General features: G+C 27.4%; 2 protein-coding genes across 2 annotated transcripts; both read left to right on the top strand.

Moving 5' to 3' along the window:
* Nucleotides 1-15,906: 15,906 nt before the first annotated feature.
* Nucleotides 15,907-18,311, top strand: LOC110651877 (cytochrome P450 CYP82D47). Its single transcript, XM_021807346.2, has 2 exons — nucleotides 15,907-16,947; nucleotides 17,600-18,311. Exons 1-2 carry the CDS (start codon nucleotides 15,925-15,927, stop codon nucleotides 18,221-18,223), a joined length of 1,647 nt encoding a protein of 548 aa, XP_021663038.2. The 5' UTR covers nucleotides 15,907-15,924; the 3' UTR covers nucleotides 18,224-18,311.
* A 2,280-nt stretch (nucleotides 18,312-20,591) lies between these two features.
* Nucleotides 20,592-21,107, top strand: LOC131171200 (flavonoid-6-hydroxylase-like). The gene has a single exon (XM_058130671.1). It carries the CDS (start codon nucleotides 20,592-20,594, stop codon nucleotides 21,105-21,107), a length of 516 nt encoding a protein of 171 aa, XP_057986654.1.
* Nucleotides 21,108-23,523: the final 2,416 nt, after the last annotated feature.

Below are 23,523 nucleotides of genomic sequence, written 5' to 3'. Positions count from 1 at the left end.
AATTTCAGAAAACTCAGAAAAATACTTAGACTCCAAATATATTTTTAATTTTGCCACGTGGTCTTTAAATTAATTTTTAAAAATCATCAAAATTTATATTTTCGAAAAATCGAATCCGATTTTTAAAATCTGAAAAATCTTAAAAAATTTTTAAAATTTAAATAAAATTAAAATATCAATAATGCTCATAAAATAATAAAATTTAAAATTTCGGGGGTGTTACATTCATAGTACTCCAAGCAAGAATCAATTGCTCAAATATCAATTATTAAGAATAGAGTTTTGATATCACTTATTATATTAATATTTTAATATAATTTATTTAAAAAATTTAAAAATTAAATATTATAATAATAATTAATAAAATAATATAAAAAATTTAACGTGACACTTAAAATAATAAGTGAGTTAGGTCAAATTCTAAACAAATAATAGATACAAGAGAATTTTTTTTTTTTATAAATGAAATCTATTAAAAAATAGTGACACTTAAAATATATTTCAAAACATTCATAATAATTTTTAACTATTTTTTATTTTAAATTTTCCCAAAAATTTACATAAATTTTTTCTAAAAATTACTTTAAAATTACAAATTTTGAATTTCCTTTCAGAAATTTAAACGGCTGAAAAAGATTGAGCTTTCTTCTTATTTATAAAAGAGAAAATACGATAAATTTTTTCCTCGACTTTCGTGCCATTGAAATAACTAAAAAAGTGTGCCAGCTATCGACTTTCGTGCCATCGATAAATTTTCTTCCTCGACTTTCGTGCCATCGATAAATTTTCTTCCTCGACTTTCGTGCCTCGACTTATATTGACTTTATATAATATATTTTTTTTTCCTTTCAAACTTCGGCTACACGTGGGGGCGCCCGCATCATTTGACTGTCAAGTTACGCAATTTACATTAGCTAGCTTAATTCATGGATTTGATATTTCAACTCCATCACGCAAACAAGTTGAGTTGGATGAGGGATTTGGGGCAACCAACCACACGAACTTGAAGTCATTTTCAATCCAAGAACTTCCTCTTCATCTGGATAAATAAATTGTCTTAAGATATGTCAAATCTAACCTTTCAGTTCTCTTATTCTACTTATCTTATTCCTGCGCCTCTCGCCATAGTTTTGTATATTATAAATTGAAAATTTATTTGATTTATTTTTTTAATATATTCTTACTTATAAATTAAAATTAAAATATATAATACAAAATATTCTTGAAAAGAATGACATGTAACACACATATATATTGATTATTGTAATAAATATAAATATATATATATATTTTAGATAATTTAAATTTTAATATATGGTGACAAATTAAATAATTAGCGTTATAATCATAAAAAAATAAAAAAATAAAAATTCTACATTGTTTATTAGATATAAATAAAAGGAAAAATAACTATTTAATTTGTATTTTAATAAAATTAATTATTTAATTTTTATATTTTAAAAAATATATTATTTATTTCTTATATTTATTTTCATTAACTGTTTAATTCTTTTATCAATTTATTTTAGTAATACCAATCCAACTATTATTTAGTCTCTTTATTTTAATAAATATTTTTAAAAAATATTAGTTAGTCTATATAATTTAATTTTATTAACTTTTTAATCTCATAATTATTTTTTATACCTAAATTACTCTATTTTAATCTCTCTTATTTATGCCTGGCTCTCTGTTATTTCTTTCTTCTCATATTTTTTCTCAGTTGCTTGCATCATTTTCTCCCTCATTCTCTTTTTATTTTTCATCTTTTGATAAAAAATAATACAAATTATCTGTGTAAAAATATTAATCAATTTCCTTAAATCTTTAAGTATTAAAAAAATTATTTTTCAGTACAAAATATAAAAGATGTCTAAGAAATTGAATAAAAATACTTAAACAATTTTTAAAAAAATGCAAATTTAAATTTGTCTACACATAATAAAAATTTTATTTTTATATAAAAATAATAATATTTTTTAAAATATAAAAATTAATTAAATAATTTTTTTAAAGTAGAGTATTTAAATAGTAGTTTGATTAGCTAAACTAACAGAAAATTTAACGTACGCATTAAAAAGTTTAACATAAATATGGACTAAATATTAATTTTTCGTAAAGAAAAAATTGTGTACTTCTCACCAATTAATGAATGGGCATCATGCATTGAATAAAAATCTTGTTGGATGTTGGCATGGCGGAAACTTTCCTTTATCTGATCCCTATTGTCAATAGAAAAGGCAAATTCAGTTTGCTCTTCTCTTTTCGTGCTTCAATTTGTTGTTTCACAATATTCAAATGTAGTTTATGGGTCAAGTGATATTATGGGTCAATAAAATTTTCCGTTCAATATATATATATATATATATATATGTTAGAAATATAGATTAGGTTATATATGTTAGAAATATAGATTAGGTCCTCGGATCCATAGGTTTTTATTTTGTAAAATAGAAATATTTATTAAAAAAGAGTAATTAACCTATGTAATTAGAAAGAGTTATGTCCATTAGCCAAAAGTGATCATATTAAATATATAAATAATCAATCTTCGTAAGAAAAATGTTGTTAGTTAGAATAATAATAAAAGTGTTAGTATTGACTTTGATTCTTAGATTTCTTTTAAAGATATTCTCAACCTTAATAATTTAGAGTATTTGATTTTTTCTATAATAATAACGTACACACTTAAACTGTGAATTAATCTATATAGTTGATATTATACATATGATTATATAATAGACTAGTGAAATAAATATGATAGAAATCTTAGAGTTGTATAAATATGGGTTAAAATGTATGTATTTAAATCCATGTGTTAAGTCTTTATAATTTTCATCAATATATATATATATATGTATATATCAATTCAGCGAAAATTAAAAAATTTATAAAAATAGACAATTTTTTAATCTCGCTTTAAAATTTAAACTGTAATCAATAAGATAAAAAGAAAAACTAATTTAATTAGTAATGATCTAATTCTTAAGGTTATAAATTCACTTTAATTTCTTTATTAAAGAATGGTCTTTTTTTTGTTTTATAATATTCGAAGAATTTAAAAAACATTAAATATATTAATGAGTTTTCATATAATATGTTAGGGTTGATTGCATCAATGTCCCTAAACTTAGGGGGCCTTTTCATTTTTATCCCTAAACCTCAGTTTCTTAAAATAAAATCACTCAACTTAAGTTTCATTTCAAGAAAAGTTACTCTTATCTGCAATAGTGGGTTTACTAGTTAAAAAATAAAAAAAAAATACTATTTTATCCATCTCTGAAAAGAAACAGTCTCCTCATCACTATAATCATCATCGACAGTAGGCTCTGGTCTCAATTTATATATCAGCCACAACTTCCTCAAAAGGAGCAGAGAAGAAATCCATGATACCACAAAATGTCATTTCATCGTTGATTACAAGTGGAGAGAGACTTTAAAGGGAAAGTTTCAATGTTAAGTGGAAAAAATTGTTGAGAAAATAATGAGAAGAAATCAAATAGATTAGATCTAAATAAAAAACTGAAAAATTCTTGGTTTATTCCCAAAGCTCACATCATAAAACAAAATAAATGCCAAAACCCATACCAAAAAGTTTCAACTTTCAGAGATCTACCGAACAAAAGAGAAGGAAAAAAAAACACACAAACACAAACCCATTGCATATGAACAAGAATTGCAAAGAAGAAGTTTAAAGAAGAAGAAGTGTCACGACCCAACCTATGGGCCGGACCAGTACTAGGACCTGGGCCAGCCTAAATCTCCCGAGGCCCGTAGTAAGCCTAACTATTCCTCAACCCAATCTTAAGGCCCATTTAGGCACAATTTCAAGAATTAAATCGAACAGAGTCCGACCATAAAATGGACCATACAACGGAGAGTTTTTGATTCGTCCCACATGTAAACACAATATATAATAATTTGGGGAGCTCAGCTCACACTCCATATAATCATAATGCCATAAACTCAATTGGGAGATTAGCTCTCTCATTTAATCTCATCAAACATACATCTAACAAACATAAATCTGTACTATAAAATTTCATACTACTATAATTTTACATAAAAAAAATTAAAATAAATTATTTATAAACAAAATATTTGATTTAATCATTCAGCAAGGAAATAAACTCTATTTAGTGGTAATCTATCAAATTTTCGTGAAAGAAGAAATAATAAATTTTCATAAAAGACAAGGCAAAACTTAAATATATCAAAGGAATAAAATAAAATAAATGCAAATTTATTTTAAAAAATAGAGATATACAGGTTATTGAATATATATATATATATATATATATATATATATATATATATATATATAATTGAACTTTGAATAATTTTTTTAGTAAATCACATGTATAAAATTTCTCCATTCATAAAAATTAAAATTAAATATTTGACTTTATTTAAAAAATATTAAATTTTTAATTACTCATACAACCCTGTTGGTTGAACTTTACTAGATTTTTGTTTTTGCATATCAAAATGTTTATGAAAAGTGGATAGCATATTTAAATTCATCATATTTATTGAGAAATTAATAATTGTGTAAATTATTTAACTTATAATTTTTTTAGATTGACTTGACTGTAAATATTAACAACTAAAATTTATTAATGAATACAATATAATATGATTGGGATGATTTTTCTACAAATATTTCGGTTTGATTCTTTTGTTTTTCTAATTTATTTTTATTAAAAAAATTATGTATAAAGATATTTTAGATATTAAATTATTTTTATATCTTTACCTATAAAATTTATATTTTAATAAAATACCTCTTTTTTATTTTTCTTTTTTAAATTGAACCATTATTATATATACATGTCCTAACTTTTCTTTTTCTAACAACATATATTCTAACTTCGTTATAATAATTAGCCACATTTTTATTACAACAGGTAATGAATTGTGTTATATATGGAAGAGAAATGGGCTTATAAAATGCTTTGGCCCACAATATTTGGCATTAAATTAATACTCATTCATATGAAGTATTCATATTCTCAAACTTCTAAATCACTAATCTCAAATACCCACATATAACAATTCTGATAGCTCTAAACATACTGAGTATATTTCTAAAATTATTAAAAAAATTATTATTATTATTATCTTAAAATATTAAAAAAAATAATATCCATAGACATTTTATTATATCTGTTTACTGAAATTGTAAATTTAGTTTATAATTAAATTTACTTTAATCTTTATTGATGTAATTCATAATATTTTTAATTTATTTTTTAATAATTTTTTAGCATGATAATTTTTATAGGTTGTATGCACGCTAAAATATAATCTCAAATCACTGTTTAGCAAAACATTAATTTCAACGCTTTTTCTTTTTTTTTTTTTGTCTTTTTCTCCTAAAAATTTTATTTTTTAAAATTATTTTTTTAATATAAATCATCACAATATAATTTGAGATATTAAGTCATGATTAGTGATATCTTAGCTCTTTTTTATTTTTAAAATCGATAATATTTTATTTTTTTTATTTTATTTATTAAATTTATTTATCTTTTTATACAAAAGTGTCATCCATTCATCAACTAATTTAATTTAAAAAATTAAATTTATTAATTAATAAGTGATATATTAACTTTTTTTTTAACGAATCAAAAGTATATACACTTTGTCTGTAATTCAAACTCGAAATAAAGCAATTTGTTGTTGCCGATATTTGAAGTATACAGCTCCTTGAGTTTGTTCCGCAACATACAAATATGAGTCTCATTGTAATTATGGTTATGCACATTACATTCAACAAAATGTTGATGAAACTACACATTTGCTCATGTTCAAATCCTCATTCTTTGTCTATATTATCTTTGGGTTTAATTATACTAAAGGCTAGTAAGTACAATTTCGTCCCAAATAATATCTCTTTCATCTTATTTCTTCATGTGTGATAATTTGTGCTTTTAAATTAATCATCTTGATCGTCTTTATCTCCACTTTTGTAGTACTCCAAACAAGAATCAGTTGCTCAAATATCAATTATTAAGAACCGAGTTTTGATACCACTTATTAAATTGGATTTTAATACAACTTATTTAAAAAAATTCTATTGTTTAAATAGAAAAAATTACATATTATAATAATAATTAATAAAATAGCATAAAAAAATTAACGTAGTTCACTTTTAATTTTGAGTTATATCCTATAGGTCAATTTTCCTTTCAAATTTCGGCTACACGTGAGGGCGCCCACATCATTTGACTGTCAAGTTACGCAATTTACATTAGCTAGCTTTAATTCATGGATTTGATATTTCAACTCCATCACGCAAACAAGTTGAGTTGGATGAGGGTTTGGGGTGACCGACCACACGAACTTGAAGTCATTTTCAATGTAAGAACTTCCTCTTCATCTGGACAAATAAATTGTCTCGAGATATGGCAAATCTAAGTTTTCAGTTCTCTTATTACACTTGTCTTGTTCCTGCGCTTCTCGCCAAAGTTTTGTATATTATAAATTGAAAATTTATTTGATTTATTTTTTTATATATTCTTACTTATAAATTAAAATTAAAATATACAATACAAAATATTCTTGAAAAGAATGACATGTAACACACATATATATAATGATTATTGTAATAAATATATATTTTTATTTTTCATATAATTTTGTTAGTATAATTACAGCAATTAGTATAATTATAGAAGATTTGTATAGCATAATTACAGTAATTAGCATGATTATAAGAAATTTATGTAGCATAATTATAACAATTAGTATGATTATAAGAGATTTGTGTAACATAATTACAGTAATTATTATTCTTGTCTAAATTAGCTCATATTCTCATATATAAATAGATGTAATATCTCTGTAAATAAGACACAGACAAATACACAATCATTTCCTTCATTACTTGTATTCTTTCTTCTAACATGGTATTAGAGCCGTAAAGCTTTTATTTCTAGTTTCTGGGGTCTCTCTTCTCTCTCTACAACCTATTCTGGTTCATTCTTTCATTCCTGTTATTATACCATTTTTTTCTCCTCATCTTGTTATCAATAGAAAAATCTGATATTTCAAAACCTATTGCAACAGTTCTGACTGGTTCCAACTATAATATTTGGGTTCAAGGAATGAAAAGTTTTTTGATAGGTCGCAATCTTTGGCGTATTGTTACTTGAGATATCACTACGCCGACAAGAGAGAACGATGAAACTGATGCAAAATTTGCTGACTGTCTTGAGGATTGGGATAGTAAAAATCATCAGATCATCACCTGGTTTCGCAATACCTCTGTCTCGTCCATCCACATCCAATTTGCTAATTATGACTCTGCAAAAGAAATCTGGGATTTTTTGGCTAATAGATATCAGACCACTGGACTTACCCAATATTATCAGTTGTGGACTACTCTTAATAATATGAAAAAAGAAGCAGGTTAATCTGTGAATGATTTTCTTACCCAGGTCCAACTCATTTGGAATCAAATATCTCAGACCAAAATCAATGAAGATCATCTTTATCTCATTCAAGTTCTAATGGCTCTTCGATCAGAATATAAGGCCGTTTGAGCATCTCTGCTACATCGAAATCCACTCCCATCATTGGACACTGCTATTCAAGAGATTATTTTTTAAGAGACTCGTCTCAATTTGGATAAAACTCCTCAATTTAAAACTGCTCTTGCAACTACTCGATCCTCACATCAAAAATTTGGCAATCAACTCTGTAAGAATTGTAATCAAATTGGTCATGCTTTTACATATTGTCCTACTATAGAATGTAGATATTGTCATGGTTACTGTCATATTTCCCACACGCCCTCCAAGACCAAAAGGAGGGCATTCTAAATTCAAGAATGTCTCAAAGCCTGGATCTTCCTCTGTCACTATTGTTGCTACTACTGAGGGTTCTACTGCCATCACCATGAGTGATCTTGAGGCACTATTCAAACAGGTTATCTCTTCTAATTCTCTTGCGGCCATGTCTGCCACTCCGGGTAATTCTTATTGGCTTTTTGACTCTGCATGTTGTAATCATATGACCACTAATCTTAAATTCTTGTCTTCTACAAAACCTGTATCTTTCTTACCACTTATCCATACTGTAAATGGTACTAAAATGAATATCACACATACTGGTCATGTGTCTACCTCAAATCTTCATCTTCTTGACACCTATTATAACCTTAATTTGGCACTCAATCTTATTTCTGTTGGTCAGTTGTGTGAAAAAGGACAAAATGTTATTTTTTCTCCCCATGGTGTCCAGGTACAGGATCCACAAACGGGACAGATTCTTGGGGAGGGTTGCAGAGTGGGTCGATTATTTGAGCTTGCATCTTTACATCTTCCTCAGAGATTTGTGTCTGCAGCTACAATCCCTAATTCCTCCATTCACCAATGGCATCTTCGTCTTGGTCATGCTTCTGCCAGTAAAATTCAACCTTTAATTTCTCGTGGATTATTAGGATCTACTAAGTTTAAGTCATTTAATTATTTAAAATTTCAGCTTGTAAAACAACCTGTATTATCTTTTTCTCATAATAATACTACTTCAGACACACCTTTTAGTTTAATTCATTTTGACATTTGGAGTCTTCTCCTATTTCTTCAATAAATAGTTTTCGTTATTTTGTGATATTTATTGATGTTTATTCTCGTCTAATTTCACAATCATTTTATTTGATTATTAGTCATTTTTAGCTATTTTCATAGTTATTTAGTTAGTTTTCCATAATTGTCAACTTTGGATTAATTGTAAATTAAGAGGATTCATAGATTAATTAATCATTTACTTGGATATATTTTTTGAAACATTGATCTGAGTTATCACAATCACATTTGCAAAAATGATTAAAACTCAGTTCTCTTGTGACATTAAAATTCTCCGAATAGACAATGCCATGGAATATCGGGATTCGTTTTACTTCAGTTTCTTAGTCAACAAGGCACCGTTGTTCAACGTTCTTGTCTTCACACCTCTCAACAAAATGGATGAGCCGAACGCAAGCATCGCCATATTCTTGATTCTGTACGTACTCTTCTTCTTTCTGCCTCATGTCCAGAAAATTTTTTGGGAGAAGCAGCTCTTCATGCTGTTTATATTATTAACCGTCTTCCTACCTTGATTCTTCATAATTTATCTCCTTTTGAAAAGTTGTTAGGACAATCTCCTGACTATTCCATCCTTAAACCTTTTGGATGTGTTTCTTTTGTTCTTTTACAACCTCATGAACATACCAAATTAGAACCCCGCACTCGTCTATGTTGTTTTCTTAGTTATGACATTGAACACAAAGGGTATCATTGTTGGGATCCTGTTTCTAATAAGTTACGCATCTCTCGTCATGTTACCTTTTGGGACAATACTATGTTCTCTTCTCTTTCCAAATTTCATCACTCTGTCAATACTGACTCTCTTTTTTTCACTGACTCCTCCAAAGAGCTGTTTCCAAGTCCTGATCCAAGTGATTGTGATGTGCTCAATATTAGCCCAACTACACCTGCCCCTGTTGAATCTGCACCAGTTGTTGATCCAGTACCTACGCCTGCATCTCCTCCTAGCACTACTCTTCGTTGTTCTACCCATGTAAGAGAAACTCCTCATTATCTTTCTGATTTTCACTGTTACTCTACTATTACAACCCTTCTTGAGCCTCGTTCTTATTGTGAGGCAAATCGACCCTTTTGGCGACAAGCTATGATCGATTTAACTTCAAGCTTTAGAGAAAACTCATACTTGGGATTTAGTTGATCTTCCACCAAACAAGACCCCTATTGGTTGCAAATGGATTTACAAAATCAAGATCCGTTCTGATGGAACTATTAAATGCTACAAAGCTCGCTTAGTAGCCAAAGGGTACACTCAAGAGTATGGTATCAACTATGAAGCAACTTTTGCTCTAGTGGCCTGATTAACATCTATTCGCAGTCTCTTAGCTATTACTGCAGTTCGTAAATGGAAACTTTTCCAGATGGATGTCAAAAATACTTTTCTTTATGGTGATTTAACAGAAGAGGTTTATATGCATCCTCCTCCTGGTTATCATTCTCCTCATAAGGTTTGCAAACTTTGGCGAGCCTTATATGGATTAAAACAAGCTCCCAAGGCCTGGTTTACCAAATTTAGTTCCACTTTTGCTCAACTTAGTTTTCTCTCTAGTCCACATGATTCTGCATTATTCACTCGCCGAACTGACAGTGGTATTGTTCTTCTTATGCTTTATGTTGATGATATGATAATAACAGGAGATGATTCATCTAGTATTTCAGAGTTACAACATTATCTCAATCAGCATTTTGAAATGAAAGACCTGGGTTCTCTCAGCTATTTTTTGGGTCTCGAAGTTTCTTAAAATTCTGATGGCTATTATCTATTTCAAGACAAGTATGCATCCGACTTACTTTCTTGAGTAGGCATCACTGATAGCAAAACAGTAACAACCCCATTGGAGCTCAATTGCAAACTTACACCTCTTGATGGCACTCCTCTTAATGATCCTACTTTATATCGACAGCTTATCGGGAGTCTTATTTATCTCACAATTACTCGACCTGATATTTCATATGCTGTTCATCTGGTCAGCCAGTTTATGTCTGCTCCTCGCTCAACTCATTTATCTGCAGTACTTCGAATCCTTCATTATATTAAAGGCACTCTTTTTCATGGTTTGCACTTTTTCGCTACCTCCTCCTTAGTATTATCTGGCTACTCTAATGCTGATTGGGCTGGTGATCTGACAGATCGTCGCTCTACAACTGGTTATTGTTTCTTCTTGGGTAATTCTCTTATCTCTTGGCATAGCAAAAAGCAAACTGTTGTTGCACGTTCTAGCACAAAATCTGAATATCGTGCTCTTGCTGATTCTATATCTGAATTACTTTGGTTATGGTGGTTATTAACTGATTTGGGTGTCACTCATTCTTCTGCCACAATGCTTCATTGCGATAATAGAAGTGCCATATAGATTTCTCATAATGATGTATTTCATGAGCATACCAAACACATCGAAATTGATTATCATTTTGCACATCATCATGTTGCTCATGGCACCATATGTTTGATTCCTGTCTCCTCTGTCAGCCAAACCGCTGATATATTCACCAAAACGCATCATCCCGCTCGCTTTCAGGATCTCTTAAGCAAACTCAAGTTGGCACCTATGCTAACACCTTGAGTTTGGAGGGGGGGGGGGTGTTAGCATAATTACAGCAATTAGCATGATTATAGGAGATTTGTGTAACATAATTATAGCAATTAGCATGATTATAGGAGATTTGTGTAGCATAATTACAGCAATTATTATTCTTGTCTAAATTAGCTCATATTCTCATGTATAAATAGATGTAATATCTCTGTAAATAAGACACAGACAAATACACAATCATTTCCTTCATTACTTGTATTCTTTCTTCTAACAAATTTAAATTTTAATATATGGTAACAAAATAAATAATTGGCGGTATAATCATAAATAAATAAAAAAATAAAAATTTTACATTGTTTATTAGATATAAATAAAGGAAAAATTACTATTTAATTTACAATTTAATAAAATTAATTATTTAATTTTTATACTTTAAAAAATATATTATTTAGTTTTTATATTTTATTTTCATTAACTGTTTAATTCTTTTGTTAATTTGTTTTAGTAATACCGATCTAACTATTATTTAATTTCTTTATTTTAATAAATATTTAAAAAAATGTTAATTAGTTCATATAATTTAGTTTTATTAACTTTTTATTCTCATAATTATTTTGTATACCTAAATTACTCTATTTTTATCTCCCTTATTTATGCCTTGCTCTCTGTTATTTCTTTCTCCTCATATTTTTTCTCATTTGCTTGCATCCTTTTCTCCCCCATTATTTTCTTATTTTTCATCTTTTGATAAAAAATAATACAAATTATTTGCACAAAAAGATTAATCTGTTCCCTTAAATCTTTAAGTAATTAAGAAAAATTATTTTTCGGTACAAAATGTAAAAGATGTCTAAGAAATTGAATAAAAATACTTAAATAATTTTAAGAAAATGCAAATTTGAATTTCTCTACACATAATAAAAATTTTATTTTTATATAAAAATAGTAATATTTTTTAAAATATAAAAATTAATTAAATAATTTTTTTAAAGTAGAGTATTTAAATAGTCGTTTGATCAGTTAAACTAACAGAAAATTTAACGTATGCATTATAAAGTTTAACATAAATATGGACTAAATAATCATTTTTCCTAAAGAAAAAATTGTGTACTTCTCACCAATTAATGAATGGGCATCATGCATTGAATAAAAATCTTGTTGGATGTTGGCATGGCAGAAACTTTCCTTTATTTGATCCCTATTGTCAATAGAAAAGGCAAATTCAGTTTGCTCTTCTCTTTTCGTGCTCTCTATTGCATTTTGTTGTTTCACAATATTCAAATGTAGTTTATGGGTCTAGTGATATTATGGGTCAATTAAATTTTCCGTTGAATATATATATATGTGTGTGTGTTAGAAATATAGATTAGGTCCCCGCATCCATAGTTTTTTATTTTATAAAATAGAAATATATATTAAAAGATAGTAATTAACGTGTGTAATTATAAAGAGTTATATCTATATATATATAAAAATGTGTCCATATAAAGAGCTATGTCCATTGGTCAAAGGTGATCATATTAAATATATAAATAATCAATCTTTGTAAGAGAAAAAAGTTGTTAGCTAGAATTTGATTCTTAGATTTCTTTTAAAGATATTCTCAATCTCAATGATTTAGCGCATTTAATCTTTTCTGTAATAATATTATATACACTTAAATTGTGAATTAATCTATATAGTTGATATTATTCATATAATTATACAATAGACGAGTAAAACAAATGTGATGAAAATCTTAGAGTTGTATAAAGATTGATTAAAATCTATGTACTTGAAACCATGTATTAGGTCTTTATAATTTTCATCAATATATATATATATATATATATATATATATATATATATATATATATATATATATATATATGGCAATTCAGCTGAAATTAAAAAATTTATAAAAAAAAAAGACAATTTTTTGATCTCGCTTTAAAATTTAAACTCTAATCAATAAGATAAAAAAAAATAATTTAATTAATAACGATCTAATTCTTAAGGTTAATAAATACACTTTTAATTTCTTTATTAAAGAATGGTCTTTTTTTTGTTTTATAATATTTGAAGAATTAAAAAAATTAAATATATTAATGAGTTTTCATATAACATTTTAAAATGTTTACCTTAGTTTCCTCTAGTTTAGTGTTAAAAATATGTTACTCACTTAATAAGTAGACGTAGACTCAAGCATTTTTTTTTAATTTTTTTATAAAAAATATATAATATTTTAAAATTAAAAAAATTTTAAATCTAAATTTAATAAAAATTAAAGAAATAAAATTGCATGATTTCGTGTGTACGGCAATAAATGCAAATCACAAGATAGCCAAAAATCTTGACCCAACTACATCCACCATTATACATGATACCATATTGTCCCTATCTGCAATTGACAAAAAAATATTATTTAATTTATATATTTTAATAAAATTAAATATTTAATTTTTATATTTTAAAAAATATATTATTTAATCTTTATATTTTAATTATATTAAATAATTTAATTTCTTCATCAATTTTTTTCTTATTCATATGATTCAAACTACTATTTAATTTATCTATTTTAAGAAAATTAATTACTTAATTCGTGTATTTTGAAAAATATTACTATTTAACTATTTTATTTTAATAAAATTAATTAATTTGTTCATATATTTTGAAAAATATATTATTGGAGAAAAATATAAATTTTGCTATGTGAAAACTTAATCTGAATTTACATTTTTTTTTAATTTCTAATTTATTGGACATCAGTTTTATATTTTCTTTACTGTGAAATAATTTTTCTTGGTTATTTAGAAATTCAAGGAAACTGGTTAATTATTTTGTATAGAAAGCTTGTACCATTTGTATCAGTAAATGATAACAAAGAGAGAAAGCGAAAGAAAAGAGTGTCATAATATACTAGATAAAATCCGTAATGAGAGTATTAGAGAAAATATAGGAGTGGTGCCAATTGAGAATTAGTTTAGAGAAGAGAGATTGAGGTGGTTTGGTCATGTAAAACGTAGATATACGGAGGCTCCAGTTAGACAAATAGAGTACATTAGGTTAAAGGATAGAAAAAAAGGGGCAGATCTAAATTGACTTGAAGGAGAGTAGTACAACATGACCTAGAAGCATTACACATTTCTGAGGATTTAACCCAAAATCGTTTAGAGTGGAGAAAGCGAATCCATATAGCCGACCCCAAATTTTTGGGTAAAAGTTTAGTTTAGTTGAGTTGAGTTATTATTTAATTTATGTATTTTAATAAAATTAATTATTTGTTTTTAATATTTTAAAAAATATATTATTTAGTTTTTATATTTTGATTATGTTAAATAATTTAGTCCATCCATCAGTTTTTCCGTTATTCACACTATTCAAACTACTATTTAGTCCTTTTATTTTAAGAAAACTAATTTACTGGATCCATGTATTTTGAAAAATACTATTATTTAGTCTCTTTATTTTAATGAAACTAATTAGTTTATTCATATATTTTGAAAAATATATTCTTGGATAAAAATATAAATTTTGCTATGTGAAAACTTAATCTGAATTTACATTTCTTTTAATTTATAATTTATTGGACATCAGTTTTATGTTTTCTTTACTGTTAAATAATTTTTCTTGATTATTTAGAAATCCAAGGAAACTGATTAATTATTTTATATAGAAAGCTTGTACCATTTGTATCAGTAAATAAAAACAAAGAGAGAAAGAGAAAGAAAAGAGCGTGAGTATAGAAGAGAAGAAATATGGAGATAGAGAAATAAAAAAAAGATTAGAGAAAAATGAGAAGAAGAGGATTAGGGTAATTTAAGTATAAAAATTAATTATGATACTAAGTAGTTAACATGTTCAAATTACAGGTACTATATAATGTATTTCATTAAAATAAAAAGATTAAATAGTAATTTGATCAATATTGACAGATAAAAAAATTAGCAGATAGACTAATTTAATAATATATTTTTTAAAATATAAAAAATAAATAATTAATTTTATTAAAATATAAATACTAAATAATAATTTACACATTCAAAAATATCTATATACTGTATATAATGGAGGGCAAGTCTTGCTGCAACAGTATGAGAATAATGGGTGCAAATGTATAAATTAACAGAGATTGTGAAATAAAAAAGAATTTAAAAAAATACATATATACTGCTATCATGGTTGTCAGAAAGAGGATTGATCATTCAGCTGATTGACGTCCGTAGCCTTTTATTATTAAGACTTCATTGATATGGAATTAAAAGCTACATGAATATTAATTAAAAAGTTATTATATAGTATATTGCTAGCAAAAAAGTGTTAATAAATAATAAATAGATTATATCAAATAATATTATATTTAAAATAAATATAATTATAAAATATAAAAATTATAGTGTGATATTTATATATATATATATATAATGTATGAAAAATAAATTGAATTTAATTGAATTTATTCTGATGATGTATCCACCTTGTCACTATTGGTCAGAAACTTGTTACGTTACATCCCTTATTATTATTATTTATTGAATTGTCAGTTCATTCATGAAGAAACGTGTCTTGCGACTGCAAAGGCCATGCGCTTTCCAGATTCACGCACTGACATGTGCGTACTAAAGTTTTATATTTAATATTAAATAGTACGAAAAATTATTAGGTGATGATTGAAATTTATTTTTTATATTATAAAAAATATTTATTTTTTTTAAATATTAATTTTTAAAATTTTAGATGTATCTAATAATTAGGCAAATAATGTTATCGTTATATATAATTATATTATAGCAAACCAGACAACACATAAGGTTCTTATGCCCTCTGCCTGGGCAAGGCGTCCGAAAATGGATTATTTTCTGTCGTTACCTACTGCAGAGGAAAAGTTTTTTTTCTTCCCCACAAATGCTAGGGCCACCGTGACCTTCCTCATCTTAATTTGCTCCTTGATCTTTTGGATGTTAAGAAGAATCTCAAGGACTGCAGGTAAGAAAAAAGCAGCTCCAGAAGCTGGAGGAGCATGGCCCCTAATTGGCCACCTTCACCTCCTAGGAGGGCCGCAACCCCCCCACATAGTATTGGGCAACATGGCTGACAAATACGGTCCTGTCTTCACTATCAAGATGGGCGTGTATCGAGCTTTGGTAGTGAGCAACTGGGAGATTGCCAAGGAATGTCTAACCATCAACGATCAAGCTTTCGCTAATCGTCCAAAAATTCTAGCCGTGGACCTTTTGGCCTATGATCGTGCCATGTTTGGGTTTAGCCAATACGGCACCTACTGGCGTCAATCGCGCAAGATAGCCACACATGAACTTCTCTCTAACCACCGACTGGAGAAGCTGAGACATGTACGAGAATCGGAGGTGGGAACAGCTTTAAAAGAGTTGTTTAAATTATGGGAAAAGAAGAAAAATAATTCAAATACGGTGTTGGTGGAGATGAAGAGATGGTTAGCAGACATATCCTTAAACGTGATCTTGAGGATAATTTTTGGGCAATCTGTGGGATATATGACTGCAAATGAAGGCGAAGAGAATAAAAGATTGAGGGAAGCGTTGAGGGATTTCTTTGATTTATCAGGGAGGTTTGTGGCGGCTGATGCGATACCCTTTTTGAGGTGGCTGGATATTGGGGGATACGAAAGAGCCATGAAGAAGACTGCAAAAGATTTGGACCTTGTTGTTGAAGGGTGGCTAAAGGAGCATAAGGAGAAGAAAGCTTCTGGTGTTAAGAATGGAGAAGAAGACTTCATGGATCTGATGCTGGACATTCTTGATGATGATGCTGAATGGGTTCTAGATCGAGATTCCGATACCGTCAACAAAGCCATGTGCCTGGTAATTAATTTCAATAATGAGTATTATCATTTAAATCCTTAAAAAGGATTTCGCATGCTCAACTGATCAAAGTTGAGACCTTCGACTCAATAGATTTTAGATTTAAATTTTATCAATATTTAATTGATTACATTTACGTAGTATTTAATTGTGTGTTTATTTATTTATGGATACATTTTAATTTTAATTTATGTTTAAACTTAAAAAAAAAATACTTGAGATTTTCTATAAATAAATTATAAATTAGTATCTTAACTTAGAAATGTGTTTCAGTAAAATATCTTATGCATTTGATTGATTTCTAAATTATTTATATTAATAAAATATTTATTAAATTAAAAAATTATATTTTCATAAATCCATGAATTACTAAATTATTGATTTATGTAATTTATTTTTTTCTTAAATTATTGATTTATGTAATTTATTTTTTTCTTAATAAACATTAAAATATAAAAAGAATATAATTTTTAATTTAATAAATATAATATGCATAAAAATAATTTAAAAATTAATGATTAAAATTTATATTATTTAAATTAAAAATTAATTTTTTTTATTTTAAATTAAAATTTCAATGCTTTATTTTACACACCCATGATTTAACCTTTTTCTATGTTCTCCAAATTGCTGTGAATTTGGATGTTTGTAGGGTTTGACACTGACAGCCTCAGACACCACAGCAGTAACTTTGACATGGGCTCTCTCTTTATTAATCAACCACCCAGATGTCCTGAAAAAGGCCCAGCACGAGTTAGACATCAATGTTGGTAAGGAAAGACCAGTACATGAATATGATATGAATAACTTGGTTTACCTTAAAGCCATCATCAAGGAAACGCTGCGATTATACCCTGCCGGACCACTTTCTGTGCCGCATGAGTCCATGGAGGACTGCACTGTAGCTGGCTACCATATTCCAGCAGGCACAAGACTCCTCGTTAATCTTACCAAGATTCATCGTGATCCTAGGGTGTGGTCTAACCCTTCTGAGTTCCAACCAGAACGATTTCTTACAATTCACAAAGATTATGATGTTAGGGGCCAAAACTTTGAGTTTATACCATTTAGCAATGGAAGAAGGATGTGCCCTGGTGTCTCTTTTGCTCTTCAGGTTTTGCAATTAACTCTTGCTACATTGCTACAGGGGTTTGATATTGAAAACCCAACTAGCGAGCAGCTTGATATGAGTGAGAGCATTGGATTAACCAACCTCAGAGCAACCCCACTTGAATGCTTTCTCAATCCTCGCCTTCAATCTCATCTCTATCAATAAATTGGCCAATTCTTGTATGAATAATGCATGCTGTGCGAACGAGACCGTTATTATTTGAATCTATATGAGTTGTTATGTTTTGTGGCTATTAATTATTTAAATATTTTTTTTATTTAAACCTAATTTATTATAAACATAAGATAATTAATGTATGATGAGAATCACTTATTAAATACATAAAAATCTTGAGTCTTGTTAAATTGAGTTTACAAATAAATTTTTTAAATACCAAAATATATAAATATCTAATCAATAAAAAATTATCTATCTATATTTTTATGATGATTTTAATTAAAATAATAATTATTAATTAATTAAAAATATAGATAATAATTACTTACAAGCGTACCTATTAGCGTTTGCCGCTAACACCCAAATTCAGTGGCTACACCAAGCGACTTTATTGGATTCCTTGTCTCCCACAAATAGTGAGTTTAAACCCTTTAAATATTTAATGGCAATTATGAATATAAGTAATAATTACAAATCATAAGAAAATATTTTTTTATTATTATTTTATATTGATTTAATTTCTAAATATTCTTTTATTTATTAATATTCTATATTTAAAACAAAAATGTCTAACTTTATTTTAAAATATGAAAAATTATTATTTTTTTAAATTAGTAAATAAAATAAATTGAATTAATAATTTAGTAATTTTATTATGATTTTTTGAATATAATAATTTAAAATGAAAATGATTTATATAATATATTTTAATTATATAAATATAAAATATTTTTAATTATAAATAATTAATAAATTATTTTATAAATTTATTCAACTCCTCCAAAAATTGTCGGCAAGATCTGTCACTTTATATGATGAAAGTGACCATATAATGGTTTTTTTTTTATAAGTAAATTTTATTAATAAATCAGCAAAAACTTAATATATATCCATCAAATTAAATTAAGTTAAAAGGCTTTCTTCAATATACTCAACATATGCTAAGGGCTTGTTGGTAATATTAGTTATTTCAATAGTTATTAGTAATTTTAATAGTTATTAGTTGTTTTAATAGCTGTTAACTGTTAAATATTAATTATTTATATAATTATTAAAGTAAAATTGTTCGGTAAAAATAGTTTTTAGATTAGCTGCTAAATATAAAAATAGTGATAAAATCTTATTGACCTTAGTCAAAACGCTTCTTTAACCTCTAAAAGTTAAGAGGATAACTTTTCATAAACCATTCCCTCAACCTCTAAAAAGTTAGTATAAATATTATATTACCGAAAAGAGAAGTAATATTTTAACTCTGATTAAAATACTAAATGTTATCTTAAAAGTTATTTCCAAATAGGGTCTAAGTGGAAAAAACTTGGAGTGAAAATGGAATACAGTGAATAGTCCAAAATAAAGGAACAGGAACAAAGCAATGACAAAATATAAAATAATAATAATAATAATAATAATAATAATAATAAACAAAGAACAAGTGCCTTGTGCCCAACAATCACAAGGATAACACACGTTAACAAAATCTCACGACAAAATGCAGCAGAAGATTAGCACAGAATAGACTACAAAATACCACAAACCAATGACCAAGCACCAGTAGACCCACCGCTATCAGCAACAAGGATACTCAAGCCCCAATCTTTATCTCAAACAACAATGAAGATGCCACAGGCTAAAGAAAAGCCACGTAATAAAGACTAATCCACAACTTGCCTTGCAAGGGCATCTACAACAGAGTTTATCTCCCTAAGTGTATGAACAAAAATCACCTACTGAAGCTACTATAAACTTACCAGAACTAAATTAATTGTCAAAGATAACATCCAAGGAGCATCTTCCGGCTTTGAAACCCAATAGCAAACTTAGAATCAGATTCAATAACAATTTCAGTAACATTCACCCTTTTATCTTTCAGTTTAAGAGACAATTTAAGAATTTTAGCAATAGCTAATAGTTAGATAGAGTTAGAATCAACTATACCCACTGAACATGAGAAAAACATAAAATACTTAGGAATGTATAACAGTAAAATATCTTATCCATTTGATCGATTTCTAAATTATTTATATTGACATAATATTTATTAAATTAAAAAATTATATTTTCTTGGATCAATAGATTATTAAATTATTAATTTATATAATTTATTTTTTTAATAAATATCAAAATATACAAAGAATATAATTTTTAATTTAATAAATATCATATCAGTAAAAATAATTTAAAAATTAATTATTAAATTTTATATTATTTAAATTAAAAATTAAAATCTTTTTTATTATAAATTAAAATTTAAATACTTTATTTTTACATTTTAACTCTATGTTATTCAAATTCCTGTGAATTTTGATGATTGCAGACTCCAACATTGGCAGCCTCAGACACCACGGTAGTAACTTTGATGTGGGCTCTCTCTTTATTAATCAATCACCCAGATGTCCTAAAAAAGGCCCAGCGCGAGTTAGACATCGATGTTGGTAAGGAAAGACAAGTACATGAATATGATATGAGTAACCTGTTTTACCTTAAAGCCACCATCAAGGAAACGCTGCAATTATACCCTATTGGACCACTTTCTGTGCCGCACCAGTCCATGGAGGACTGCATTGTAGCTGGCTACCATATTCCGGCAGGCACAAGACTCCTCGTTAATCTTACCAAGATTCATCATGATCCAAGGGTGTGGTCTAACCCTTCTGAGTTCCAACCAGAAAGGTTTCTTACAATTCACAAAGATTATGATGTTAGGGGCCAAAACTTTGAGTTTATACCATTTAGCAATGGAAGAAGGATGTGCCCTGGTGTCTCTTTTGTGCTTCAGGTTTTGCAATTAACTCTTGCTACGTTGCTACATGGGTTTGATATTGAAAACCCAACTAGCGAGACACTTGATAAGAGTGAGAGCATTGGCACTTGAATGCTTCCTCAATCCTCGCCTTCAATCTCATCTCTATCAATAAATTGGCCAATTCTTGTATGAATAATGCATACTGTGCAAATGAGACTATTATTATTTGAATCTATATGAGTTGATATATTACGTGGCTTTTAATTATTTGAATTTTTCTTATTTAAACCTATTATTATAGATATAAGATAATTAGTGTTTAATGAGAATCACTTATTATATACATAGAAGTCTTGAGTCTTATTTAATCGAGTTTACACATATTTTTTAAACACCAAAATGTATAAACACTAATTAATAAAAAATCATCTATATAAATTTTTAAGTAGAATCTATCACAATTTTAATTAAAATGATAATTATTAATTAATTGAAAATATAGATAATAATTACTCGCAAGTGTGCCTATTAGTATTTGGCGCTGACACCCAAATTCAATTGCTACACCAAACCATATGATCAGCGACCAAGCTACTTTATTGGATTCCTTGTCTCCCACAAATAATGAGTTTTAACCCTTTAAATATTTAATGGCAGTTATAAATATAATTAATAAGTACAAATCATAAGAAAATATTTTATTATTATTATTATTATTATTATTATTATTATTATTATTATTATTATTATTATATATTGATTTAATTTCTAAATATTCTTTTATTTATCAACCATTCTCAATTTAAAACAAAAATGTCTAACTTTATTTTAAAATATGTAAAATTATTATTATTTTTTTAAATTAGTAAATAAAATAAATTGAATTAATAATTTAGTAATTTTATTATGATTTTTTGAATATAATAATTTAAAATGAAAATGATTTACATAATATATTTTAATTACATAATATAAAATATTTTTAATTGTGAATAATTAGTAAATTATTTTTTAAATTTATTCAACTCCTCCAAAAATTATAGGCAAGATCTGTCTCTTCATATGATGAAAGTGACCATATAATGGTTTTTTTTTTTTTATAAGTAAAATTTATTAATAAATCAGCAAAAACTTACTATATATTGGCCAAACTAAATTAAATCAAAAGGCTTTCTTAAATACACCCAACATAGGCTAACATATGTTAAGGGCTTATTCGGTAATATTAGCTTTTTTAATAGTTAGCTATTTTAGTAGCTGTCAGCTATTTTACTAGCTGTTAGCTGTTAAATATTAATTATTTGTATAGCTATTAAAGTAAAAGTGTTTAGAAAAAATAGCTATTAGATTAACTGTTAAATATAAAAATAGTAATAAAACCTTATTAACCTTAGCCAAAACGCTCATTCGACCTCTAAAGTTAGGAGGAATAGTTTTTCATGAACCACTTTCTCAACCTCTAAAAGCTAGTATAAACACTGTGTCACCGAATAGTAAAAATAAAAGAAATAGTAGTTTGGCTATAGTCAAAATGCTAAACGTTACCTTAAAAATTGTTGTCAAACAGGGTCTAAGTGAAAAAAACTTGGAGTCAAAATGGAATACAGTAAATAGTCCAAAATAAAGGAACATGAACAAAGCAATGACAAAATATAATAATAATAATAATAATAATAATAATAATAATAATAATAATAATAATAATAAATAAACACCAAGTGCCTTATGCCCAACAATCACAAGGATAACGCACAGTAACAAAATCTCAAGACAAAAATGTAGTAGAAGATTCGCACAAAACAGGCTACAAAACACCACAAACCAATGACCAAGCACCAGCAGACCCACCGCTATTAGCAACAACGATACTCAAGCCCCAATCTTTATCTCAAACAACAATGAAGATGCCACAGGCTAAAGAAAAGCCACATAGTTTGAAGACTGATCCACACCTTGCCTTGCAAAGGCATCTACAATAAAGTTTGCCTCCCTAAGTATATGAATAAAAATCACTTACTGAAGCTACTCCAAACTAATCAAAACTGAATTAATTGTCGAAGATAATATCCAAGGAGCATCTTCTGGCTTTGAAACCCATGAATAGCAAACTTAGAATCATATTCAATAACAATTTCACCAACATTCACCCTTTTATCATTCAATTTAAGAGACAACTTAAGAGTTTTAGCAATAGCTAACAGTTTGATAGTGTTAGAATCAACTATACCCACTGAACATGAGAAAAACACACATAAAGAAGCCTTCAGCATTCCTCAACACCCCTCCAATGCCACTCAAGCCCGACTTTCCCCTAGAAGACCCATCAACATTCCACTTCAAGGTGGATGCAATAGGTGGAACCCAACTCACAGTAGGCCTTTGCTTAGATAGATTAGTCCAACATCTAATGGATTGTGAGGTAACTAATCGATCTAACCTTGAAAAGGGAAATCCACCTTAATAGCTCCATCCACACAGACAATCGATGCAAAATTCAGGTACACAATGCCACCACAGTGCACTCATTATTCAAAATTCTATCTTT

Source organism: Hevea brasiliensis, chromosome 2 (genome assembly GCF_030052815.1).
Source record: "Hevea brasiliensis isolate MT/VB/25A 57/8 chromosome 2, ASM3005281v1, whole genome shotgun sequence".
Taxonomy (NCBI): domain Eukaryota; kingdom Viridiplantae; phylum Streptophyta; class Magnoliopsida; order Malpighiales; family Euphorbiaceae; genus Hevea; species Hevea brasiliensis.
The sequence above is the reverse complement of the archived record's forward strand: the minus strand, read 5'-3'. Positions and strand labels throughout refer to the sequence as shown.